The sequence below is a fragment of the Eulemur rufifrons genome, chromosome 7, assembly GCF_041146395.1.
Source record: "Eulemur rufifrons isolate Redbay chromosome 7, OSU_ERuf_1, whole genome shotgun sequence".
Taxonomy (NCBI): domain Eukaryota; kingdom Metazoa; phylum Chordata; class Mammalia; order Primates; family Lemuridae; genus Eulemur; species Eulemur rufifrons.
Window position 1 is genome coordinate 7,806,555 of NC_090989.1, and position 21,648 is coordinate 7,828,202.

The 21,648-nt window shown below is 37.3% G+C and overlaps 1 protein-coding gene across 3 annotated transcripts in view; it reads right to left on the reverse strand.

Annotated features, from left to right (window-relative positions):
• Positions 1-1,895: 1,895 nt before the first annotated feature.
• DYRK1A (dual specificity tyrosine phosphorylation regulated kinase 1A) overlaps positions 1,896-21,648 on the reverse strand; it is a 137,012-nt gene continuing 117,259 nt past the window's right edge. For all 3 annotated transcript variants that reach the window (XM_069474951.1, XM_069474950.1, XM_069474952.1), the window contains 5 exons: positions 21,489-21,635; positions 19,536-19,676; positions 10,983-11,289; positions 10,323-10,447; positions 1,896-5,107 (listed from right to left, as the gene is read on the reverse strand). In XM_069474951.1, coding sequence (XP_069331052.1) covers positions 4,487-5,107; positions 10,323-10,447; positions 10,983-11,289; positions 19,536-19,676; positions 21,489-21,635 — 1,341 coding nt within the window. In that variant the 3' untranslated portion in view covers positions 1,896-4,486. The remainder of the gene's footprint in view (positions 5,108-10,322; positions 10,448-10,982; positions 11,290-19,535; positions 19,677-21,488; positions 21,636-21,648) is intronic.

Genomic DNA, 21,648 nt, shown 5'->3' on the forward strand with positions numbered 1-21,648 from the left:
ACTTAGAGGAGCTGAACTCTTCGACTTCGGCCCTGCATAATGCCCAAGAGAAAGACAAACACACAAAAGAATGAACTTACCTCACCAAACAAATCTTCCACAAATCAAACACCTAGTGCTTTAAACACAGGGATACGTAAAAAAAATTCCCAGTCCACGGTAAAAGCTCCATTGGCACCTATAGGATGATTCTCAGTGGATCCATTTACAGAGTATTGTCAGGCATCAAAAGGGATAATGAATAAAATAAGCTATTTTCTTAGGGTTTATTCTCTTGCTCTTTAAAAATTACCTGATGTATGTTTTCATCCTAGGAAACAATTCTAGGTAAGGAGCCAGGGGTAAGAAAATCAGAACTTGTGCTCTATCTACTCTTCCTGACACCAAAGGCTTTCTAAGGTCTGGTCAACACATGTCCCATGTAGATTTTAAGGAATCTGAATATAGGCTCAGAAAGTATACAAAGTCATGTTTCTGTCCCACTAAATCTTAAAAAGACAACTCTCTTCATACATGGCACTAAGACCAAGTCATGTATTTTGAATGAACCATCTAGTCTATTGCATATAGCCTACCTACAAAAATAGATACAAAAATTGTATTATCAGGGCTTACAAAATAAAAGCAGGCCACAAGGAAATGGGGAAACTGACTTAGAATTGAGTGCTATCTTGTCTTTACGTGTATTTTGTTTATGTATTTCCCTATTACAGGAACATGACAATAAAGTTAAAAACATAAATGCTAGGAAAGAGTACAGGGGCAAACTCTACGGGTTTTTTTTATTTTTTTGGAGACAGTCTTACTCTGTCACCTGGGCTACAGTGCAGTGGCATCGTCGTAGCTCACTGGAACCTCAGACTCCTGGGCTCAAGCAATCCCCCTGCCTGAGCCTCCCGAGTAGCTGGGACTACAGGTGCAAGCCACCACATCCAGCTAATTTTTTCTATTTTTAGTAGGTCTTGCTCTTCATCAGGCTGATCTCGAACTCAACCTCAAGCGATCCTCGTACCTCGGCCTCCCAGAATGGTAGGATTACAGGCATGAGCCACCATGCCCGGTCTCAATGGTCATTTTTCAGGCCTTACATAATTACTGCAGACCTAATGATTTTTTACATGTAGTTCTAATTTTCATTAAATAAAAAATAAATCTCATTTTGAGTCTGGTATCACAAAATGTGCCCTTGACCTAAGTAAAATTCTCATACCCTAAGAAAACACTAGAGTAAGTTTTCCTTTCTTACATGTGGTTAAGTTCAACTTTTACATAGCCAACCTGAATTTTACAGTATCACACTTAACTTTTTAAATAAATTCCTTACCTTCTGAAAGCCACCTTAATATGTACTTCTGCAGGTTAACTGGTAAAAAGAGAAGACTCTAGGTTAGAGATTCACTGTGGTAGGAGGTCTAGAAGTTGTACAGAAAGTCCTTGGTATGTCCCATATGAGGATTCGGGGAAGGAGGAACAGTGTCTACATTCCCTCCTTCATCCCAGCAGGTCAAAGCCTATTAGAGAAAATCATCATATCCTCACATCAATTCTACACACTATAAACTATTAGCACTTTGCGTCAGAGAGAAAATGTGTGAATAACCACTCATATAAAGAATCCATTTGAAAAATCAAAGTGATCTGTTAAACCTCCAATTTTTACTTTCAGAGATTTTTGAAGCCTATGTTGATGTAACTCAAATATTTTCCTTTTTACATATTTAACTAGACTTATTATAACTCAGTATACCTACCAAACCTGGACCAGGTTAATTGCATAGGAAAATTTTTTACTATGTTTACATTTTTCTTAAATTAATTTTAAAAAAGCATAGTAAAGAGTCTGAGGACAAATTATTCAACTGTTTATCATACATAAGACCGCATGACTATAATACAAAGGGGGTTCTTTTTTCATTTAACGTTACAATATACACAGCAAGTCCGGACTAGATCTTACAATCTGAACACAGGTATTTAACCTTTTCCATGCTGTTTATGTTTACAATGCACAGAAGTCCTGTAACCAAACTGTGTAGTAAAGCACACAAAACTGGACTGTAACATAACACAGTATGCAGAAGCATTGGATTTTATGATTTTCTTTATGTAAATATTGGTTTAAAAAACTGCTTTAGTTTTTTGGTGCTTGCTAAGATGTGGCAACCAGCACAGAAAAAAAATGACCTGACCCATATAATATCTTAAGCTTATATTCCTAAACAGCAGTAACTACTGAATTCCTTTTTGATATTGCTATACTCAAGATGATATCCTTTTATTCACTGTAAACCTTTATGAACTACCAAGTTCAAAAAAATCATCCACAGGCTTGACATTTAATTACAAAATAAATATGGATTTCCTGATTAACAGCAAAAAAATTTGTGGTTTATAAAAACGGATATTTCCAAGTTTCCATTCACATTTACATAGTTTTAAGCCTTTCTTTTGTCACTGTTTACATATAAAAACCTGCTTTTGTTCAGAAAAAATTGACCTAGTCAGCCACATGGAATTGACCAATAAAAAGTAATGTGGTGTTCTGCTGCGTTGTTTGAACAGGGTTATCGGCAGAGGTAGATTACTGCTTCTTTTCTAGGCTTCTTTTGATCCTGGACAGGTAAATTACTTATCTTCATTCGCCCAATTCAACCGCTCAAAAGTCTAACACCCTAAAATTGGTCAATTTAAAATGGGAACACAAATTTAGCAACTGCCAGACTGTGTTACATTAAGGCAGCATAATCTCAAAACGAGGCACCTGTTAAATACCAGCCTGCTCACTCAGGTCATGCAGGAGAGTTCTGCTTTACTCGCGCTCACATTTTGGACCTGTTGGTGCAATCGAGGTCTTGCTTTCAAGTTTACAAGTAGGTTAATCAGGAATACAAGAATCAACTGCTGGTTCCATAGCTTCTGGATCCAGTGTCCCTTTACCTTCAGAAGCCTGAACACATTTAGAATGTAACAGATGTTGTAATCTTGAATTAGATGTCAATCTATTATGTTCAGTACACAGATTGCTGTAAATGTATTGGCTATGGATTCAACAACAGTTCCAGTTTTGTTTAAGCAATAGTACAGCCATAATTTTCAACTGACATTTAAAAATGGTCTAGTTACACCTTGTGTCAAAGTGCAGAACTGCTACATTATTGGTTACAGACATCTATGTGCTATAAAAACAGCTTTGGTACAATAAATTATCAAAAAAGAAAATAAATTTTTGTAAAATTCACAGCATAATTGTGAGGCAAAAAAGCAGTCACATAAAATTCTGCATTTTTTAAAAATGTTCAGGATGAACAGAAGACATCTTTGTGCAGAAGAAATGGTGGAGATACCACGTGCCGAGAAAAAGCAAAAGAAAAAGTAAAAAGCAGGAAGGGACACAGCTGTAGCTATTTCCATCAAAGCAAACCACTACTTCTGTGACCTTCAACCAATAAGGAAGTCAACTTTATGACACACGCAAAGTGACCTTGCAATACCTTACAATTAGTGGGTCACAAAAGTCTATTTTAAAAGAAAGGCCTCTTGAATTACCCATTCTCTGTGTTTTCAGCATTAAGGACTGTCTGCAAAAGCATGTCCAAAAGTGATTGCATCTGAAATGGTAGGCTCTTCTAATTTTGAGTCCAAATCCATAAGGCCAAAGGTTATCCCAAAGACCACCACTCAGACCTCCCCAGGACTGGCCACAACTGACCCGTTGATTGCGTCTCAGTGCACCTTGGTTAGGAGACCAGTCATGTTCCATTCCTATCTTACTGTGGCCTCTACAACAGGAGACCCACAGGATCCCATGTGATTGCTGCTTTGCTCCTCAGTAGGTTCAGATAGGAGAGTTCTGATCCCCGCCACTTAACATGCTTAATGTGCCTTACAAACTTCAATACAACCGTCCCTTTCATACAGCTGAAGATGATGTTTGTGTAAGCTGGAGGTCCCTCTTCCTTACAGTACTGCATTTCCGTGCCCAAGTGTGTTTAGAGGACTAAAAAACCCAAATTTCCCACCCCCCACCCAAAACAAAACCAAACCAAAAAAGGGGGGGGAGGGGACAAAAAGGAAGGAAAAAAAAAACACCCTCGTGGGGCCCTTTATGCAAATGATGTGCAGTGCCTTTTATTTTAAAATTAGTTGGCAAATGACCAAGACCAACATCTGAACATTAACTTTTGTTGAATAGAAAGACAAAAAAACCCCATTATGACTGGGATGTGGCAAGTTAAAATGGGGGAGGCAAAAAGAGGATACCTCTGAGCTATCCGTGAAGATGGGTTTGGACATGGCTCTTTTAAACACTTCATTGTCCCTTTGCAATCTTTTCAAGTTAAAAAAAAAAAAAAAAGTCAGCTTTGCCCTCTTGTAGCGGTTCAGTGTGTTAATCTCCTTCTGATTCAAGCAGCTTTGCACTTTGTTTTTGGAAAAAAACACCACTTCTATAAAAACACACAAGAAACAAACTCAAGTTTCAATGTAGTCACGAGCTAGCTACAGGACTCTGTTGCACACAAACTCCTGTCATGGGGGACTCTTCTCTGTCAGCCCCTTGCCTCATTGTCAGATGTCCTTCAGTCATGTAATGTGCAGGACCTGTATTAGCAGAAAATTGGTATGTTGGATGTCCAGCTATGCCAGTCTCTTGGCGTGGATTGGAGTAGACGGTCAAATTAACGTCCATAGCTCCATTCTGTCCAAAGTCCAAGGTATTAGCAGCCACTGGGCGATTCTGGTAGGCCTGATTGCCTTGATTACCAGTAGAGGAGGAAGATGTCGAGGAAGAAGTCGTTGAGGAAGACAGGGATGTCATGGAGTGGTGACTGTGGCCAACCTCCATAGAATCCTGGGTAGAGGAGCTATTCGTTGGAGAATTGTAGACCCTTGGCCTGGTCCGGTTACCCAAGGCTTGTTGTCCATGGTGGTGGTGGTGGTGGTGGTGATGGTGATGGTGATGGGAACTGTTTCCATGGTGATGATGCAATGCATTCTGCTGAGGGGCTACATGAAAGGTTGTTTCTTGAACAGGATGAGTTTCAACAGTGACTTGTGTAGGAGCTTCAGTGCCTGACCAACCAAGAGGAGCAGGAAACTGCTGACGCACCTGTAAGAACAGATTTTAAAAGGATTATTCAGAGTACTATTTCCAAGTTTTAATCTTCAATCAAAAGCTATGACACTAGCATTCATATTAATCATGGAGAGAGGGTTTTTGAAACTTTTAATGCGTTAGACAGTCTTGTAATATAAAATTCCAAATACATTCAAGGGTAAAAAGTACTTTACCATGAAAGCTGCAATGTTTAAGAAGTCATACCCATAAACAGGCTCATATATTTCACTGGCCACTGTCTTTCCTTGGGAGCACTATTTATGTCAGGGGTCAGCAAATTTTTTCTGTAAAGGTTCTGTAAGGATTTTTGGCAGGTCCAAAAGGAATTCTTTACTTTCTCCCTGAAGTCCCTCCTCTCTCCATCTTTCTTCTTTCAATAAAAGGACTAGGATTACTATCCATCCAGCTGTTCAACAATTCCTCCATCCAACCCATCGGCAAGCGCTAGGGAGTCTACCTTCAAAACAGGTCACACCCCTGACCCCTCCTCGCCCTTCCACCACCATCACTTACTCTAGGCCACTAGTATCCCTGGCCTAGACGAACACAATAGCCTCCTAAACAAATTCCCTGCTTCCAACCTTGCCCTTCTCCAACTGAGCAGCAGGAGCAACCCTTTTAAAACACAAATCTAATCACTTTCCTATTTAAAATCCTTTAATGACTTCTCAGTGCACTTAGAAAAACAAGACAATCCCAAATTCATAAAATGGTCTGCATAATCTGGCTACTACCTATTTCTCCAACCTCCTTCTCTAAGCTGTCCTTCCCCCCTGCTACCTGGGGGTTCCACCACACTCTGGGCCTTCCTTTCCTCAATCTGGCCAAAACCTTTCAAATGCCGTAGAGCATTTGTACTCACTGTTCCCTTCTGCCTAGAACGCTCTTATTTCTGATCTGTGCTTGGGAGCTTCTTTCTTATCACTTCAGTTCCAGAGTCTTCTCTGACCACTCTGGCTAATACTGCCCCCTGTGGCAGTCTACTGGTTGTGCATCAAAAAATATATTCTCGTTCCTGCACACATGGCTACAATATACTTCTCAGCTTCCCTTGAACTTAGGGATGGCTGTGTGACTAAGCTGTCAACAGAATGTGAATCAAAGTTTGTACATCACTGCTAGCCTGGCACAACAAACACCTCCCTAGTCTTTCTGCCTACTGCACACAGTGAACAACTAGGCCCTAGGGGACAGTGGAGCCACAAGATGATAGGAGACCAGGACATGGAAGAGAGCCAAGCTACTAACCTAAACACCCACTCTGGACTGTTGCACAAAAAAAATCTCATACTCTTTAAACCACCATATTTTGAGGGTCTGTCATCAGAGTTTGGCCTACTCTAATTAATATATCCTGCCCTACAAATAGTCATTCTCTATCACATTATCCTTTCTTATTTTCTTTTTAACAGCTAATGCTACTTGCAGTTTTTATTCATTTTTGTTGTTTATTTACTTGTGTCACTCTAAGTCCTAGGAATGCAAAGACTGTTTCTGTCACCAGTGGCTAACACAAATTATTCATTCAGTGAAGGTGGTCTGAGAACCAAACTTTTAGAGATACTATTGAAAACAATCCAGAAAACTGGGAGGAGTTTTCAGAAAAGAAAATCCTAATGGTTTATAAACATGAAGCTGCTCAAGTTTCTGGATTATAAAATCACATGGAAGGAAATTTGGCAATAGTTATCAAAATTACAAATCACATTACTCTTTGACACAGTAATTTCACTTCCAGGAACTTATACCACAGATAAACTGCCTATGTATGAATGATACATATACAGCAGTTCCCCTAATCTGCAGGGAATACATTCCAAGACCCCCCAGTGGATGCTTGAAACTGTGGATAGTACCAAACTCTATATACACTATTTTGTCAATCTGATAACCTAGACAGCTACTGAGCATATACAGAGCATGAAAACACTGGACAAATGGATGGTTGACGTCCCGAGTGAGACAGGGTGGGACAGTACAAGACTTCATTGTGCTACTCATAACAGCGTAAAATTTAAAACTCATGAACCGTTTATTTCTAAAATTTTCCACTTAATGTTTTTGGCCTGCAGTTAACCATGGATAACTGAAACTGTGGAGAGCAAAACCACAGATAAGGAAAGACTACTGTACAGGGTTATTTATTCATTACACCATCACTTGTAACAGTAAAAAAGATGGAAATGAACTAAATGTCCATTAATGGGGACAAGGACTTACAGAACATCTAGACAACGAATACTGGGCAGCTGAGCAACGTAAATAAGCAAGTTCTCTATGTAATGATACAGAATGAGTTCCAAAATACATGTCAAACAGACAGAACAACCAAGATGTGAAACAGTCTGTTATGCTATCATTCATGTACAAAGGACAGGTAAAAAATTATTTGTATTTGCTTATACAAATCTCAAAATATAAATATCTCAAAAAGTACACAAAATACTAAGAACATTGGTTTAGAAACAGGGTGACTAGAAGATATGGAAGGAAAGAAAATTTTTCACTGAATCTCCTTTTATATTTAGCTATTTTTTTAACCAAGTGACTATAGTAACTATTCAACAATTAATTATAAAAAAGGATTTGAAACAAAATGTTGACTTCTGTCAAATACAGGTAGGCAGGAGCTACACAGGTGTCTTATGTTACCCTTGGTACCTTTTAATGTGTTTGCAGTACTGAAGGGAGGGAAGAAAGGAAGGAAGGATACTTCAAAGAATTAGGGAAAGCCTCTGGGAATAGTAATATTTAAGTTAAAACCTGAAGCATAAATAGTAGTTACCAAAGCAAAAGAGGGAGGAAAAGTGTTCCAGGCTGAGAGCACAGTAAATGTGAGAGGAGAGAGAGAACATGGTATATTCTAAACAACAAAAAGTCGGTATGACCAGAATGACTAAAGAGGAAAAATAATGGCCCGGGTAGGGGCCAGCTCATGGCAATCACTGCCACCTTGGTAACAAGTCTGTATTTTATTTTAGGTACAAGGCCCGGCCACAAACTGGTTTAAAGTATGAGAAGATCGACTACTTTGGTGCAAGTTCACTTGATTGCAGAAACAAGAACAGTGCTGACGAGTGAAGGGAAAACCAGTCAGGAGACTTTCTAGTGAGACAGGCCAGAGGTGGTCACAGCAACAGGGTCAAGTGAAGGAGAGAGAATAAAACACATTTAGGATGCTGAGAATTCACATAATTTATGGTTTCATTCAGTGTTGGGAAGAAGGAAAGAGGAGTGTCCCCAGGTTTATGACTTAAGTGGATAAATTTAGGGATATTTTTTATAAATGACAACCATACAAGAGTTGGAAAGGAAGTGAAAGTGATGAAATCAGTTTACATGACACATCTGCAGTGTCATATTGTTGAGATTTTCAAAGAGATGTTTATAGCAAATAATTAGAAATAAAGGCCCTGGGTCTCAGGAGTGAAGTCTGAGTCAGAAATCAAGACTGGGAATGACTGACATGAAGATGGTGGTGGCAGGCACTGGTAGAAGTGGATGAGACCATCCGGGAAGTGTGCAAGGGGAGAAGGGGCAGAACACGTGGCACCTTGAGAAACACCCAGGTTTCATGGTGGGTAGAAGAAGAGAATCCAGAAAAAAGAGACAGTAAAGGAAAGGCCAGAGAAGTGGGGGCATAGCAAAGCATATCCCTGCCAAGGAAACCAGAGATTGAGTGTTTCAAAGAGTGGGGAAAGTCAACATTGTCAAATTCCATTGAGGAATGAAGAAAGATAAGCATTGGGGTGTCCACCGGACTCCATCAGTAAAAATCATGCTGACACTGGCAATGGAGCCAGGACGCAGGAACCTAATTGGAGCAGGTAAAAGGTTCTTAAAGGGTAAAGAGATGAAGACCACAGGCAGCAGAAGTATAATGTAAGAAAGACAGGGGGCCAGAGAAATGTTTTGCTTAAGATGGGAGAGATGTGAGAATGAGTAAATGCTGATCAATAGAAAGAGCCAAGAGAGAAGGTGAGGCTGAAGACACAGGAGCCAGAGGGGGACCAAAGGACAAAGTCCCCATGAAACAAAAGGAAAGGGGATCAGGGTGCCGAGTGGGCTCGGCCTTAGCAAGAAAAACCACAATGCTTCTAATAAAAAAGGAGTGGAGGAGAAGCTGGACAAGTGCACATGGAAGAAGGACCACGTATTTAATGATGTAAGTGGAGGGAGTTCCTGTCTGAAGACTCTTTTCCTGGCAAAGCAAGGACTGGGTGAGAACAGAGAAGGGGAGGCCAAAGGTTTCTAAGAAGAGTAGAAAAGTTTGAAACAATTATTATTATTTTAAGAATTTTAAGAAACAGGGTATCACTATGTTGCCCAGGCTGGTCTCAAACTCCTGACCTCAAGCAATCTTCCTGCCTCAGCCACCTGAGTAGCTGGTACTACAGGCAAAATAATTATTAAAGAGAATGGGAGAGAGATGGGAAGACCTGAGAAATGTAAGACTGCCCAGCAGAGGCTGGTGAATATTAATTAATAGCTGTGACAACATAGCTACATTTGTTATTTTTCTCCAGCAACATTCAGCTGCCGCAGTCACAAGAATAGGGAGTGACATTAATAAACATCAGTTTTACTTCATCCATCAAATAATACACTGGTGTGTCACCATAAAACACCATAATGTAGTACTCAGTATGAACCAACTTACTACTTTACAAGAGTACTTAAACATTTTTACCACCACCACCTGTTTACCTCGAGTTTTAAAAAATTACTTTATTAGATCTTTTTGTTTAATAGAGTTTAAAACAAACAAACAACAAAAAAAGAGAGGCTAAAATCAAAATAGAAACTGACTGAGAATCCGGGACTTTGAGATTATGAAAAGATCGTGGAAGGAAGTCTTGTGCAGTAATTACGCTCACAGCCCAGGGAAAGCTGCTTAACCCACTAAGACCCAGTTCCCACTGTAAGTAAAATGGGGATAAAAACAGCACGAAGCTCAATATGTTGCTCTGGTCAATGAGATAAACACAGGGGAAAAATGTTCAAAACAACAACTAGTATGCACCAATACATGTTAGCCATTTCTAAATGAAGGGAAAAATTGTAAGAATGTGCTTCTCTAGTTAGACATGAAGACTTTAAGAACCTTTAGAGTAAATGACATAATCATCCTAAAGGCACCTGGAACCCAATATTGCTAAACCTGAGCACAGCAGGTGACACAGCAAATGACCGCGTGCGAGCTTACCTGGGGACTGTGTGTCTCACAGTCCATGGCCTGGACAGCAGCCGTGAAGTGCCCGCCACTGTGCCGATGCTGGTGCGTCGGGTCTGACCTGGCTCTCCCGCTGTTGCTTGTCCCCGATGAGCCACCTTAAATATCACACACAGTACAACTTTGAGTTCAAAGCTAATTCTGCTCAAGTTTATATTTTAAAACTATACCATTAAAACTGAAAGTATGCCACCAAGAAAAAAACCATCTATAGTATTAACTTGAAGGTATATCAGTCTTTGGATCCTCTGACTACAACTAGGTTCTCTCACATGAACCACTGAACTAAAATAAAATCACAAGTTGGGTTAAGGTAGGGGAAAACTCAAGCATGAGGTCAAAAACTCCATTTAAAAAAAATTTACAATGTTGGTTAATAAACACTTTTGTTTCCAACTATCAAGCAGAATTTATTACGTACATAATTAAATACTTGTGCTTTGGAAGAAATCAATTTATTGTATTACTAACTACAAAGAACAAATTTAAATAAAATAATTCCTGCCACCTCATTAATAAGTTTAATAAACACTTTTAAAATAATTCTGCTTTGTAAAAAAAAAAAAAATATATATATATATATATATATATATTAAATATTCCCAAGCCCAATTTCACATGAAGAGAACAGACCTGAGCTTGATGATGTGCTGGAGGTGGTGCCCGAAGACTGGGACTGTTCCATCGCAGGACTTGTGGACACACTGTTACTTGTATTTGTACCTTCATCAGCTGTTTTCTTGAAAAAACTGTGCTGCAGGGCATAATAAGGTTGAATTCGAGTTTTGGGGTCATAATCAAGCATCCTTAAAATGAGGTCTTTGAACTTCAAGTAGTCAGCTACCGTGTGACCCGACTCCCCAGCACGTCGCCCACCAGGTCCTCCTGTTTCTACTCCAAGAATGTTATGAAGTTTACGGGTTGCTGGTGGTTTGTACTCCTAAAAGAGAAGATAAAAGGCTTTCTCTAAATCTGATGGAATATATAAAAGTGTTCATAATTTTTAAATTTTTAAAATTAGCCTACAGTTGTTTAAAGCCTACATAATTTACTTTCAAATATGTTTAAATACAGCATATGCTGAGGCCTTTATTAAAAAGGACACTTAATAGTTAGGTCCTCTGCCTTTTCACACATTACTATACCAAATACACCTTTGGTTAGAAGATTTGAACATAATTTTGAGACAAAAATTATTATAAGATCATTGAGCCCAGGGGTCAGTAAAGTGTGGCCAGATCTAGAGCCTGTTTTTGTACAGCTACAAATAGTTTTTATATTTTTAAAGGCAGTAAAAACAAACAAGCAAACGAGAACAAAGACAAATATGCAACAGAGGCCCACAACACTGAGAACACTTACTCCCTAGTCCTTCATAGAGAAAGCATGCCAAGCTCTACTCCAAGACCTCTTTTCTGCTGGCCACACCTGAGAACTTGCTATACTTCCCTCAGTAACAGTGGCTCCAAGCTGTAAAGATCACTCCAAGTACGCTCTAAGTAAAGAAGCACTGGTCTAATCTTACTTGCTTATAGTAGATACAGAAATTAAAAAGCCAATTATTTATGCCCCCCTTTAGAAAATATGTTTAATAATAAATTATTTTAACATATACTGAGATTTTCTGAAAGCTCATTTTTTAAGAAATAGTATAACACTTAAAATCTCTATAAATGTTGAATTTATTTATAATAGCATCACTGGACTTTTGCTTCTAGTTACAATATAGAAATTCACAACATTCCCACTCTTAAAAGCAAGAAGAGGCCAGGTGTGGTGGCTCACGCCTGTAATCCTAGCACTCTGATAGGCTGACGCAGGAGGATCACTTGTCAGGAGTCTGAGATCAGCCCGAGCAAGAGCAAGACTTCATCTCTACTAAAAATAGAAAAAAATTAGCCGGGCACAGTGGCACATGCCTGTGGTCCCAGCTACTTGGGGAGGCTGAGGTAGGAAGATCACTTGAGCCCAGGAGTTTGAGGTTGCTGTGAGTTATGATCACGCCCCTGCACTCTACCCAGGATGACAGAATGAGACTCTCTCAAAAAAAAAAAAAAAAAAAGTCAAGAACAAGGCAGGTAAGTCACAAAACCATTGCTGTTAAAAACTCATCAGAGAGCTGAGGACCCAACAGAACCAGAATTTTCTGAATTCTAGAAAATTAAAAACAGCTGGGGGAATGAGGGAGAAACATATACAGGGGAACAATGCTAAGAATAACCACTGACTTCTCTTCTCTTTAGAAACAATATAATCCAGAAAACACCACCATAACATCTTTTACTTAGGCAGAAAGAGAAAAAAAAAAAAGTCAATCTGGAATTCTACATCTATCAAAAATCTTTGCTTTTTTGAGACAGAGTCTAGCTCTGTTGCCCTGGCTACAGTGCCGTGGCGTCAGCCTATCTCACAGCAACCTCAAACTCCTGGGCCCAAGCCATCCTCCTGCCTCAGCCTCCTGAGTAGCTGGGACTACAGGCATGCACCAGCATGCCTGGCTAATTTCTTCTACTTTTAGAGAGATGAGGTCTCACTCTTGCTCAGGCTGGTCTCAAATTCCTGACCTCAAGTGATCCTCCCAACTCGGCCTCCCAGACTGCTAGGATTACAAGCGTGAGCCACTGTACCCGGCCTCTAAAATATTTTCAGATAAATTAGCAGAAGTCTTTCACTATAAAATAAAAACTTAAAGGAAATTTTCGAGGCAGAAGAAAAATACCAGATAAAAGCCAGAAATTGGAAAAAGGAATGAAGAACACCAGAATGACCAAATACAAGGATAAATACAAAAGATCTTCCTATTATCTTTATTTTCTATGTGTTTTAAAATTTCTATAAAAATCTATTTTGTATTTAAACAGCCAGTAAGCTATTGTGAGGTTTATAACAAGCAGAAGTAATATATGACAATAACTACACAAAAGGTGGAAGGGGCAAGATAGAATTACAGGGCTATTACATTGTTTATCAAATGACACAATATTATTTGAAGGTAAACTGATGTTAAAGATGCATATTATAAAATAACACTAAAAATTATACACAGAGGAATAAATAAAAAGCCAATAGAAAAGATGCAATAAAAATACCAAAAAGTACTTAATAACACTACCCCCACAAGGCAGGAAAGAGAGAACAGGGATCAAAGAATAGATAAGAAAATAGAATATAAATAATAGTCTTAAACCCAAACCTCTGAATAATTAAATGGGCTAAACACTCACTATAAAAGAGACTATCAGACAAGATTAAAAGATATGAACCAACCACATGTTGCATACAGTAGTCATACTTTAAATACAAAAAAGGTATGGATAGGTTTAAAGTAAAAGGTTAAAGAAACATGTATCAAGAAAATATTAATAATAGGAAAGCTAGCATGACTAGGCATAAGCCACCATGCCCAGCTCAAAATACAGTTCTTGTCAAAAGCACATGAAACATCCACCAAGGCAGATTATATGCTGGACCATAAAACAAGTGTCAATGAATTTTAAGAGTGAAATCATGTATTTTGTGACCACAATGCTATTGAACTAGAAATCAATAACAAGATATCTAGAAAATCCTCAAATATTTTGAAATTATGTAACTAAATTCTAAATAATGATCAGTTACAGAAGAAATCACAAGAGAAATTAGAAACATTTGAAAATGAATGACTGTGAAAAGATTACAAGTTGCAGGAAACAGCAAAAGCAGTGCTTAGAGGAAAATTTATACCATTAAATGCTGTAATAGAAGAAAAGCTTAAATCGATGATCTAAGCTTCCACCTTTAAGCAGCTAGGAAAAATAGAGCAGATTCAACCCAAAGTAAAAGGACATAATAAAGAGCAAAAACCAACAGAACAGAAACTAGACTAAGAACTGAAGAAAACAAATCAACAAAGGCAAAAGCTGATTGTCTGAAAAGATTTAATGATAAACCCCGAGGCAGACTAGTTGGGGAAAAAAAGAGAAAACACAATGACCAGTATCAGGAATGAAAGAGTATCACTACATAGCCTCTAGAAAATAAAAAGATAATAGTACCAGAAAAAATTTAAAAAAATAGTATTATGGATAATTTTATGCCAACAAACTCAACTTACATGTTAAGGAAAAGTTTCTTGAAATATACAACTTACCAAAACTAACTCAAAAAGAGAATCTGAATAACCATATTTTTATCAAAAAACATGAATTACAACTAATAACCTTCTGACAAAGAACACCTCAGGGTCTGATGGCTTCATCAATTAACTCTAGTAAACATTTACAAAAGAAATGATACTAACCAACCTTATACAAATTCTTTCAGAAAATCAAGAATACTTTCCAACAGTTTTATGAGGCCAGCATAATCCTGAGATCAAAGCCCTAATGATGATACAAGTGTTTAGAGAAATATTTAGTGACATAGAAACAAATGAAACAAAATTCCTTACCAACAGATTAGCAAATTGAATTTAGCAATATATAAGATGACAGTATATCAAGGCCAGGTGTGGTTTACCATAGGTTGGAGCTTAATATTCCAAAAATTAATTAATGTATTTCACCATATAACATGAGAAAAATCATATAATCATCTCTACAGATGCAGGAAAAGCATCTGAGAATATTCAAAACCTATTCATAATTTAAAAAAATACCTCTCAAAACACTAGATGCAGAAAAGTACTCCTTCAACCTGATAAAGAGGATCTACAAAAAAAAGGGCAACTAACATTATACTTGATGTTGAATGACTGAATGCTTTTTCTGTAAGATTAGGAACAAGGAAAGAAGTCTGCTCTCACCATTACTATTCAACATGCAAGGGTCCTAGACAGTATAATAGATCAACAAAAAGTAATAAAGACATACAACGGAAAGAATAAAACTGTCTTCATCCATAGAGGATAAGATGTGTAAGGAGAAAACCCTAAAGAATCTCAACAGCAAAAACCACACAGTCAGCCCCTTGGTATGCACAGGGGACTGGGTTGAGGACAGCCCAGGTATACAAAATTCATGCATACTTCCGGTTCCACAGTCAACCCTACTGAATTGGTAAATACGAAAGTCAGCCCTCCTTGAATGGGTCTGATATCCCCTGAATAGGGTTTGTTATGCCTTGAATACTGTAATCTGCATTTGATTGCGGATTTGGAACCCTCAGATACCGAGGGCTGACTGTATTTATTTTTAAAAATCCATGTACAAGTGGACCCATGCAGTTCAAGCCCATGTTGTTCAAGGGTCAATTGTACTAGAATAGGTGAATTTACCAAGATCGTAAGACACAAAATCAATTTACAAAAATTAATTGCTATGCATCAGCAATGGAACGTTAGGAAATTTTACTTTTAAAATGATGCCATTTAAAATTGCATCCAAAAAATTAAAAAACTTTGAAATAAAGTGAACAAAATATGTGAGACTTCTGCACTAAAAACTATTAAATATTGCTGAGAGAAATCAAAGATCTAATAAATGGAGCAATAACCCATGTTTATAGATTGAAAGACTTAATATTAAGATGTCCATTCTCCTCAATAAAACCAAGTCAAAATTCTAGCAGAATTTTTTGATACAAATTTACAAGCGGATTCTAAAAATCATATATAAATAGAAACTAGAATAGAAAATAATTTTGAAAAAGAAAAGAGCTAGACAACTTACATTTTTTGAGTTCGATACTTAGTATAAAGCTTAGTAGTAATCAACATCGTGCTATTATCAGTTTAAGGACAGAAAGATCTTTGGAAAAAAATATAGCCCAAATACAGACATGTGAAGGCTGAATGCATTTTGGACAAGAATGCCAAATCAAATCAATAGGGATAAAGGCTACTGTTTTCAACAAATAACGCAGCAATTACTAGGTAAGCGCATGGAAGAAAATGAACTTCAACCTCTTCATCCCATCCAAACTCAAAAATTAATTCAAGATGGACCATAGAATTCTACCCATAAAAACTACAAATTAGGGCCGGGCGCGGTGGCTCACGCCTGTAATCCCAGCACTCTGGGAGGCCGAGGCGGGTGGATCACTCGAGGTCAGGAGTTCGAGACCAGCCTGAGCACGAGTGAGACCCCGTCTCTACTAAAAAATAGAAAGAAATTATCTGGCCAACTAAAATATATACAGAAAAAAAATTAGCCGGGCATGGTGGCGCATGCCTGTAGTCCCAGCTACTTGGGAGGCTGAGGCAGGAGGATCGCTTAAAGCCCAGGAGTTTGAGGTTGCTGTGAGCTAGGCTGACACCACGGCACTCACTCTAGCCCGGGCAACAAAGCAAGACTCTGTCTCAAAAAAAAAAAAAACAAACCAACAAAAAAAAAACTACAATAAAAAAAACTTAGGATTTCTTAGGATGCATGAGGTATTATCTATTTTTTAAAAGTTGACAAATATGACTTCATTAATATTAAAATTTCCTGCTCATCAAAAGATAACATACTAAGAAAAGGAATAGGCAAACCATAGTCTGAGAAAAAAAATATTGATATAATGTGACAAAGGATTTAAGGACAAAAGACAATGATTAAACTCAGTAACAGGTGAGCAAAAGAGTGGAAAGACCTGTAACAAAAGAAGACAGATGAATGGCTATTGAGCACGTGAAAAGGTGGTCAATATCGTTAGTTTCGAGAAATGCAAATACAAACCACCACATACTCCCTAGAATGGCTAAAATCCAAAAGACCAACCATATTAAATGGTCAGGATGTCATGTAACTGGAATCCTGATATATCATACAAATCTAAAATGATAAAACAACTTTGGAGAACTGTTTGGTATTTTCTTGAGAAGGTAAACACATACACCCTATGACCTGACAATTCTGCTCTTCGGTAGTGCTGCCAGAGAAACGAAAACGTGTATATACAGAGACTTACACAAGAATGTTCCCAGCAATCTTATTCATCATAGTCCAAAACTGTAAACAACCCAAATGTCCCCTGACAGGTGAATACAGATAAATTACAGTATATTCATCCAATGAAATACTATGAAGCAATAACTCCTGAGACATACAACATGAATGGAATATTCCTCCAAAAACAATGTATTTGCTAAGTGAAAGAAACCAAACAAAATAATACTATAAGATTTCATTTATATGAAGTTTGCCTGTGACCATGCAAAACTAGCCTATGATGACACAAAGCAGGGGTGGGATGACAGAGAAGGGTCACAAGAGGACTTTGGGTATGATGGAAATATTTCATATTATTTTAGATAGTGGAGGCATTCCAGTGTAAAGGTTAAAACTGGAAAAAATGAACACCTAAAATATGTATCTTATTGTATACAAATTATCCTTCAAAAAAGTAGCATCATTTACTGTCTTATTTTTTCATCCCCCTCCCCCACCAAAAAAAGGAAAAAGGTCAGTGTGGATTTCATTATTGGAAAACTCTCATATGGACTTTTTTTCCCTTTTTCTTTTAGTTTCTTTATCTGCCTATCATATGTACTTTTGAAACATAAAATGAGAAAAAGAAAAGTAAAATTACCAAGCAAATCAACTACACACAAATAGCCAATGAAGTATATGCACATCTATTTAAATCTCTGGTTAAAATTCCTAGTGTATCCTTCATAATGTAATGATTTGATTATGGATTTGGTTTTTTGTTGCAAAATTTGTTAAAAGTGAAATAATTACTTCATACTTTAAAAATTAAGTTGCTAAGCATGACTAAGAGAAATCTCATAAAAATCTATAATTAAAACTTATTATAAATCAATTTGAAAGAAATGGATAGGTCTTAACTGTGGTTTTATAAGGCAAAAATTTGGGAAATGGAATGGAATGGATGTTTTGAGAAAAAAAATATAAGAGAAGCAAAAAACAAAAATAAATAAATCCAAAATGGAGAGAGAAATATCATGCTGTATTGCATAGAGAGAAAACATTAAGGAAATTTCACATCCTCCATCCTAATTCATCCTATACCTAATTCAAGGTAGAAGCTACCTTGAATGCTGGTGAAGCTAAGGAGGATTCCCAGGCTATGTTTGGGTTCAATAGGAAGATGAACCATGATTAATAAGCCATGTGAATAAAGGTAGAAGAGGGACTCAGGATGTCTGCTTGGTATATTCCATCCCTTCCTTACAAGGAGTAGGCATAAATTAACTGCTGGAAATTGCACTGCCTATAACTTTAGAGAATAAGGCAGAGTGCAACAAGTTACAAATCAGTTGTAAAGGATATGTATTTACATATGTATTTTTAAATCTCCTAAAGAAAATCACTTGATATTAAAAGTTAAGACTCAATAGCTATGTGGAAATGAATTAAAGTAACCATCATCTTCAATTCACTGAAAATGACACCTGGTGGCAGCATCGCCAAAATGCAAGGCAGAATAACTGGAGCAAAAATAACATCTCTTAAGTGTTAAAAATGCAAAACTACAATCACAAGGTGACTTGTGTATGTATGTACATATGTTTGTACGTGTATATCATATTCAATCACAGAATTATACGTTATATTCATTTAATGCCAGGACTAAACTATATTACAAAACATATGATTTATACATCTATAAAACAAAAGTATAAATCAAGATGCAAAATTGCCATCATTTACTCTATTAATTAACATACTTTAAGTATCTGAAAAAAGTCCTCAGAGAATAAGAAAATTACTAAAACAAACCTAATGTTTTTAAAACCTCATTTTTAAAGACTGTGGAATGTGAAATTTCTGTTGGCCAGGTCATCAAGCTGTGAATCTGAACTCTACTAAAGGATCACCTAAGTCAGCTAAATCCTTGAAAATCACAAATTGCTTAAGCCCAAAATCTTCTCGCATATTTCACTAACTGAACTAAAAAAGTTATTTACTGCAATTGTGACTTTTGGTCACAGCTGCAGTATTATTAACTGTGACTTTACTATATGCCCAAGCTGTGAGAAACAAAGGTCAAACTTATTGATTCTACTGCTGAAACAAAGCATGGTGATTTGATCAGCTGTCTCAAAATGCAGGCATACAGTTTGTAAAATGACCATTAATCAAACACTGGTCCGTACAAATAGTTTAGGTCAAACTATATTCAGCTTTTGAATAAAATATCTACCTGAATTATCAATGCAATTGTTAACTGTAACACTGATTTCAAGTAAATACAAAATGAGCTATAAAAAGCTCTGGTGAAGAAACAACAAAGGCTCAAAACAATGTATCCCTATTTTACCCGTTTTCCATCTTTGGTCTTCTTTAAGTTCCAAGTGCCATCTGGCAACTTCTCAAAGAACTTTCTTGCTTTTGGTGCTTGGTCAAGAATATGAGCAGGTGGAATACCCAGAACTTCCACTATCTTATTCATCTGATCTACCTGTATTAAAAATAAAAACAAAAATAAAATCTTTAATTTCGACTGTACATCCTACTTATGCTCACCAATTCATTCATTCATAAATAAGTAAGTTTCACATCTCCTATGAGTCAGGCACTCCTCTAGGCACTGAGCATACACACAAATGAACAAAAGAGAAAGGCCCTGCCCTCCTGCAGCCAAACATTCCACAGAAGGGAAGATAATTAACAAACACATAAATCTACAGTATGTCAGGGGGCCATGAATACAGTGGTGAACAATAAAGGAAGGATGGGAGGAAGTCTTAAAGTTTCAGTTTTTGGAGAATTTAAAATAACCATTAAAAAAAAAAAAAAAACCCAGAGGCTTAATGTAAGAACGCAGATTCATTCGCTCAAATACTGAATGTGTCTACTTACACACTAGAAACCATGCTCAGTAGCAGAATATAGCAATAAACAAAACAGAAGAAAATCTCTGCCAAAAAGAAGTTTATGTTATAGTGGGAAGAGACCAACAATAAACAAATAATACATTATGCCACATGATGACTAAGATGGATAAAGTTAAAAGGGGATAGGGAGAAGGGTACTGCAACTCTAAATAGGGTGTATAGGTTTCACTGAGAAGGTGACATTAGAGCAAAGACTTCAGGTCAGTGAGGGAAGAGCCAAGTGCTAGCTGGGAAAAGAGCATTTCAAGCACAGGAAAGAACAAATCCGAAGGGCCTGGTATGGGCTCATGGCTGGTGTTTTCAAGGGACCATAGAGAAGGCTGTGTCTGAAACCACAGAGCGAGGGGAGAAGAGGCAGAGACCAGGTGTTGGAAAGAGAACCGGCATCAGAGGCAGCGGAAATTTGTGAGCTACTCCAAGGACTTCAGCTTTTACAATGAGTTCAGATGGGAAACCACTGCAAGTTTCAGGTGATCCTAATATTGTTTAGGCCCAAGAAAGATACTAATTTATAGGGTAATATTATTTATTATAAAAACAAAAACAAATACTATGGCAGCTGCTACCAAAGAGTAGCTGAAGTTGAAATGAATTAAAAGGTTGGAAGGGACAAGTGTCTGACACCACCTATTAACAGCTGTATAATTCAGTACAAGTCATTAAACATCTCTGGCTTTTCTTTTCTCGTTTATTAACGAATAGACTGATCAAGATCTGCAATGGTCAACTTTTCTTTTAAAAACAAACAAGCAAAACCCCACAAGCAAATAGTTTTACAACAAATAAAAACCCAATTCCTCAGACTGTACGGCAGCTTGGCCTCTCCCTTGCCTCTGACCTTCCCAATGTTCTAATAATTGACTGAAAACCCATGGACTACAGAATTGCACACAGTCTCTGTAGCCCTAAAATTCTATAATCCTAGTTTACCGTAAATCTTTATATTGAGTAGTCATCAATCTTATTGGTCATTACTTTTTTAATTCCAAATCATAGTGTCAAAATGTATAGCAATGTTTAGATAATTTTCAGGGTGGCCCTCATTCCTTCATTATCATCTTTAAGCTTTCTGTTATTATATTTAAACCCTATAAAATTTATAACAAATACTTAACACTTTCTAATCTCATTAATTGTTCTTAGGGGATGAAAACATCTTACTTCTCATCTCATACTAAACTCACCATTATGACAACTGACAAACATGAAAAAATGGACAACATAAAGTAAGTTCAAAACTGGCCTAACACTTGAATGATCAAGCTGCTAAATAGACATCTTTCCCTAAAAACAACTTTCAGATTATACTGTCACAGATGAAAAGCAGAAAGAAATTATGAAAACAAAAACAGTTTTTAAAGCAATACGTCATTTACCTCATTGGCACCACTGAACAGAGGTTCTCCAGTGTGCATTTCAACCAAAATACACCCCAGGGACCACATGTCAATGGCAAGGTCATAAGGCATTCCCAGTAGCACCTCTGGAGACCGATAAAAGCGACTCTGAATATACTGGTATATCTGAAATGTATTT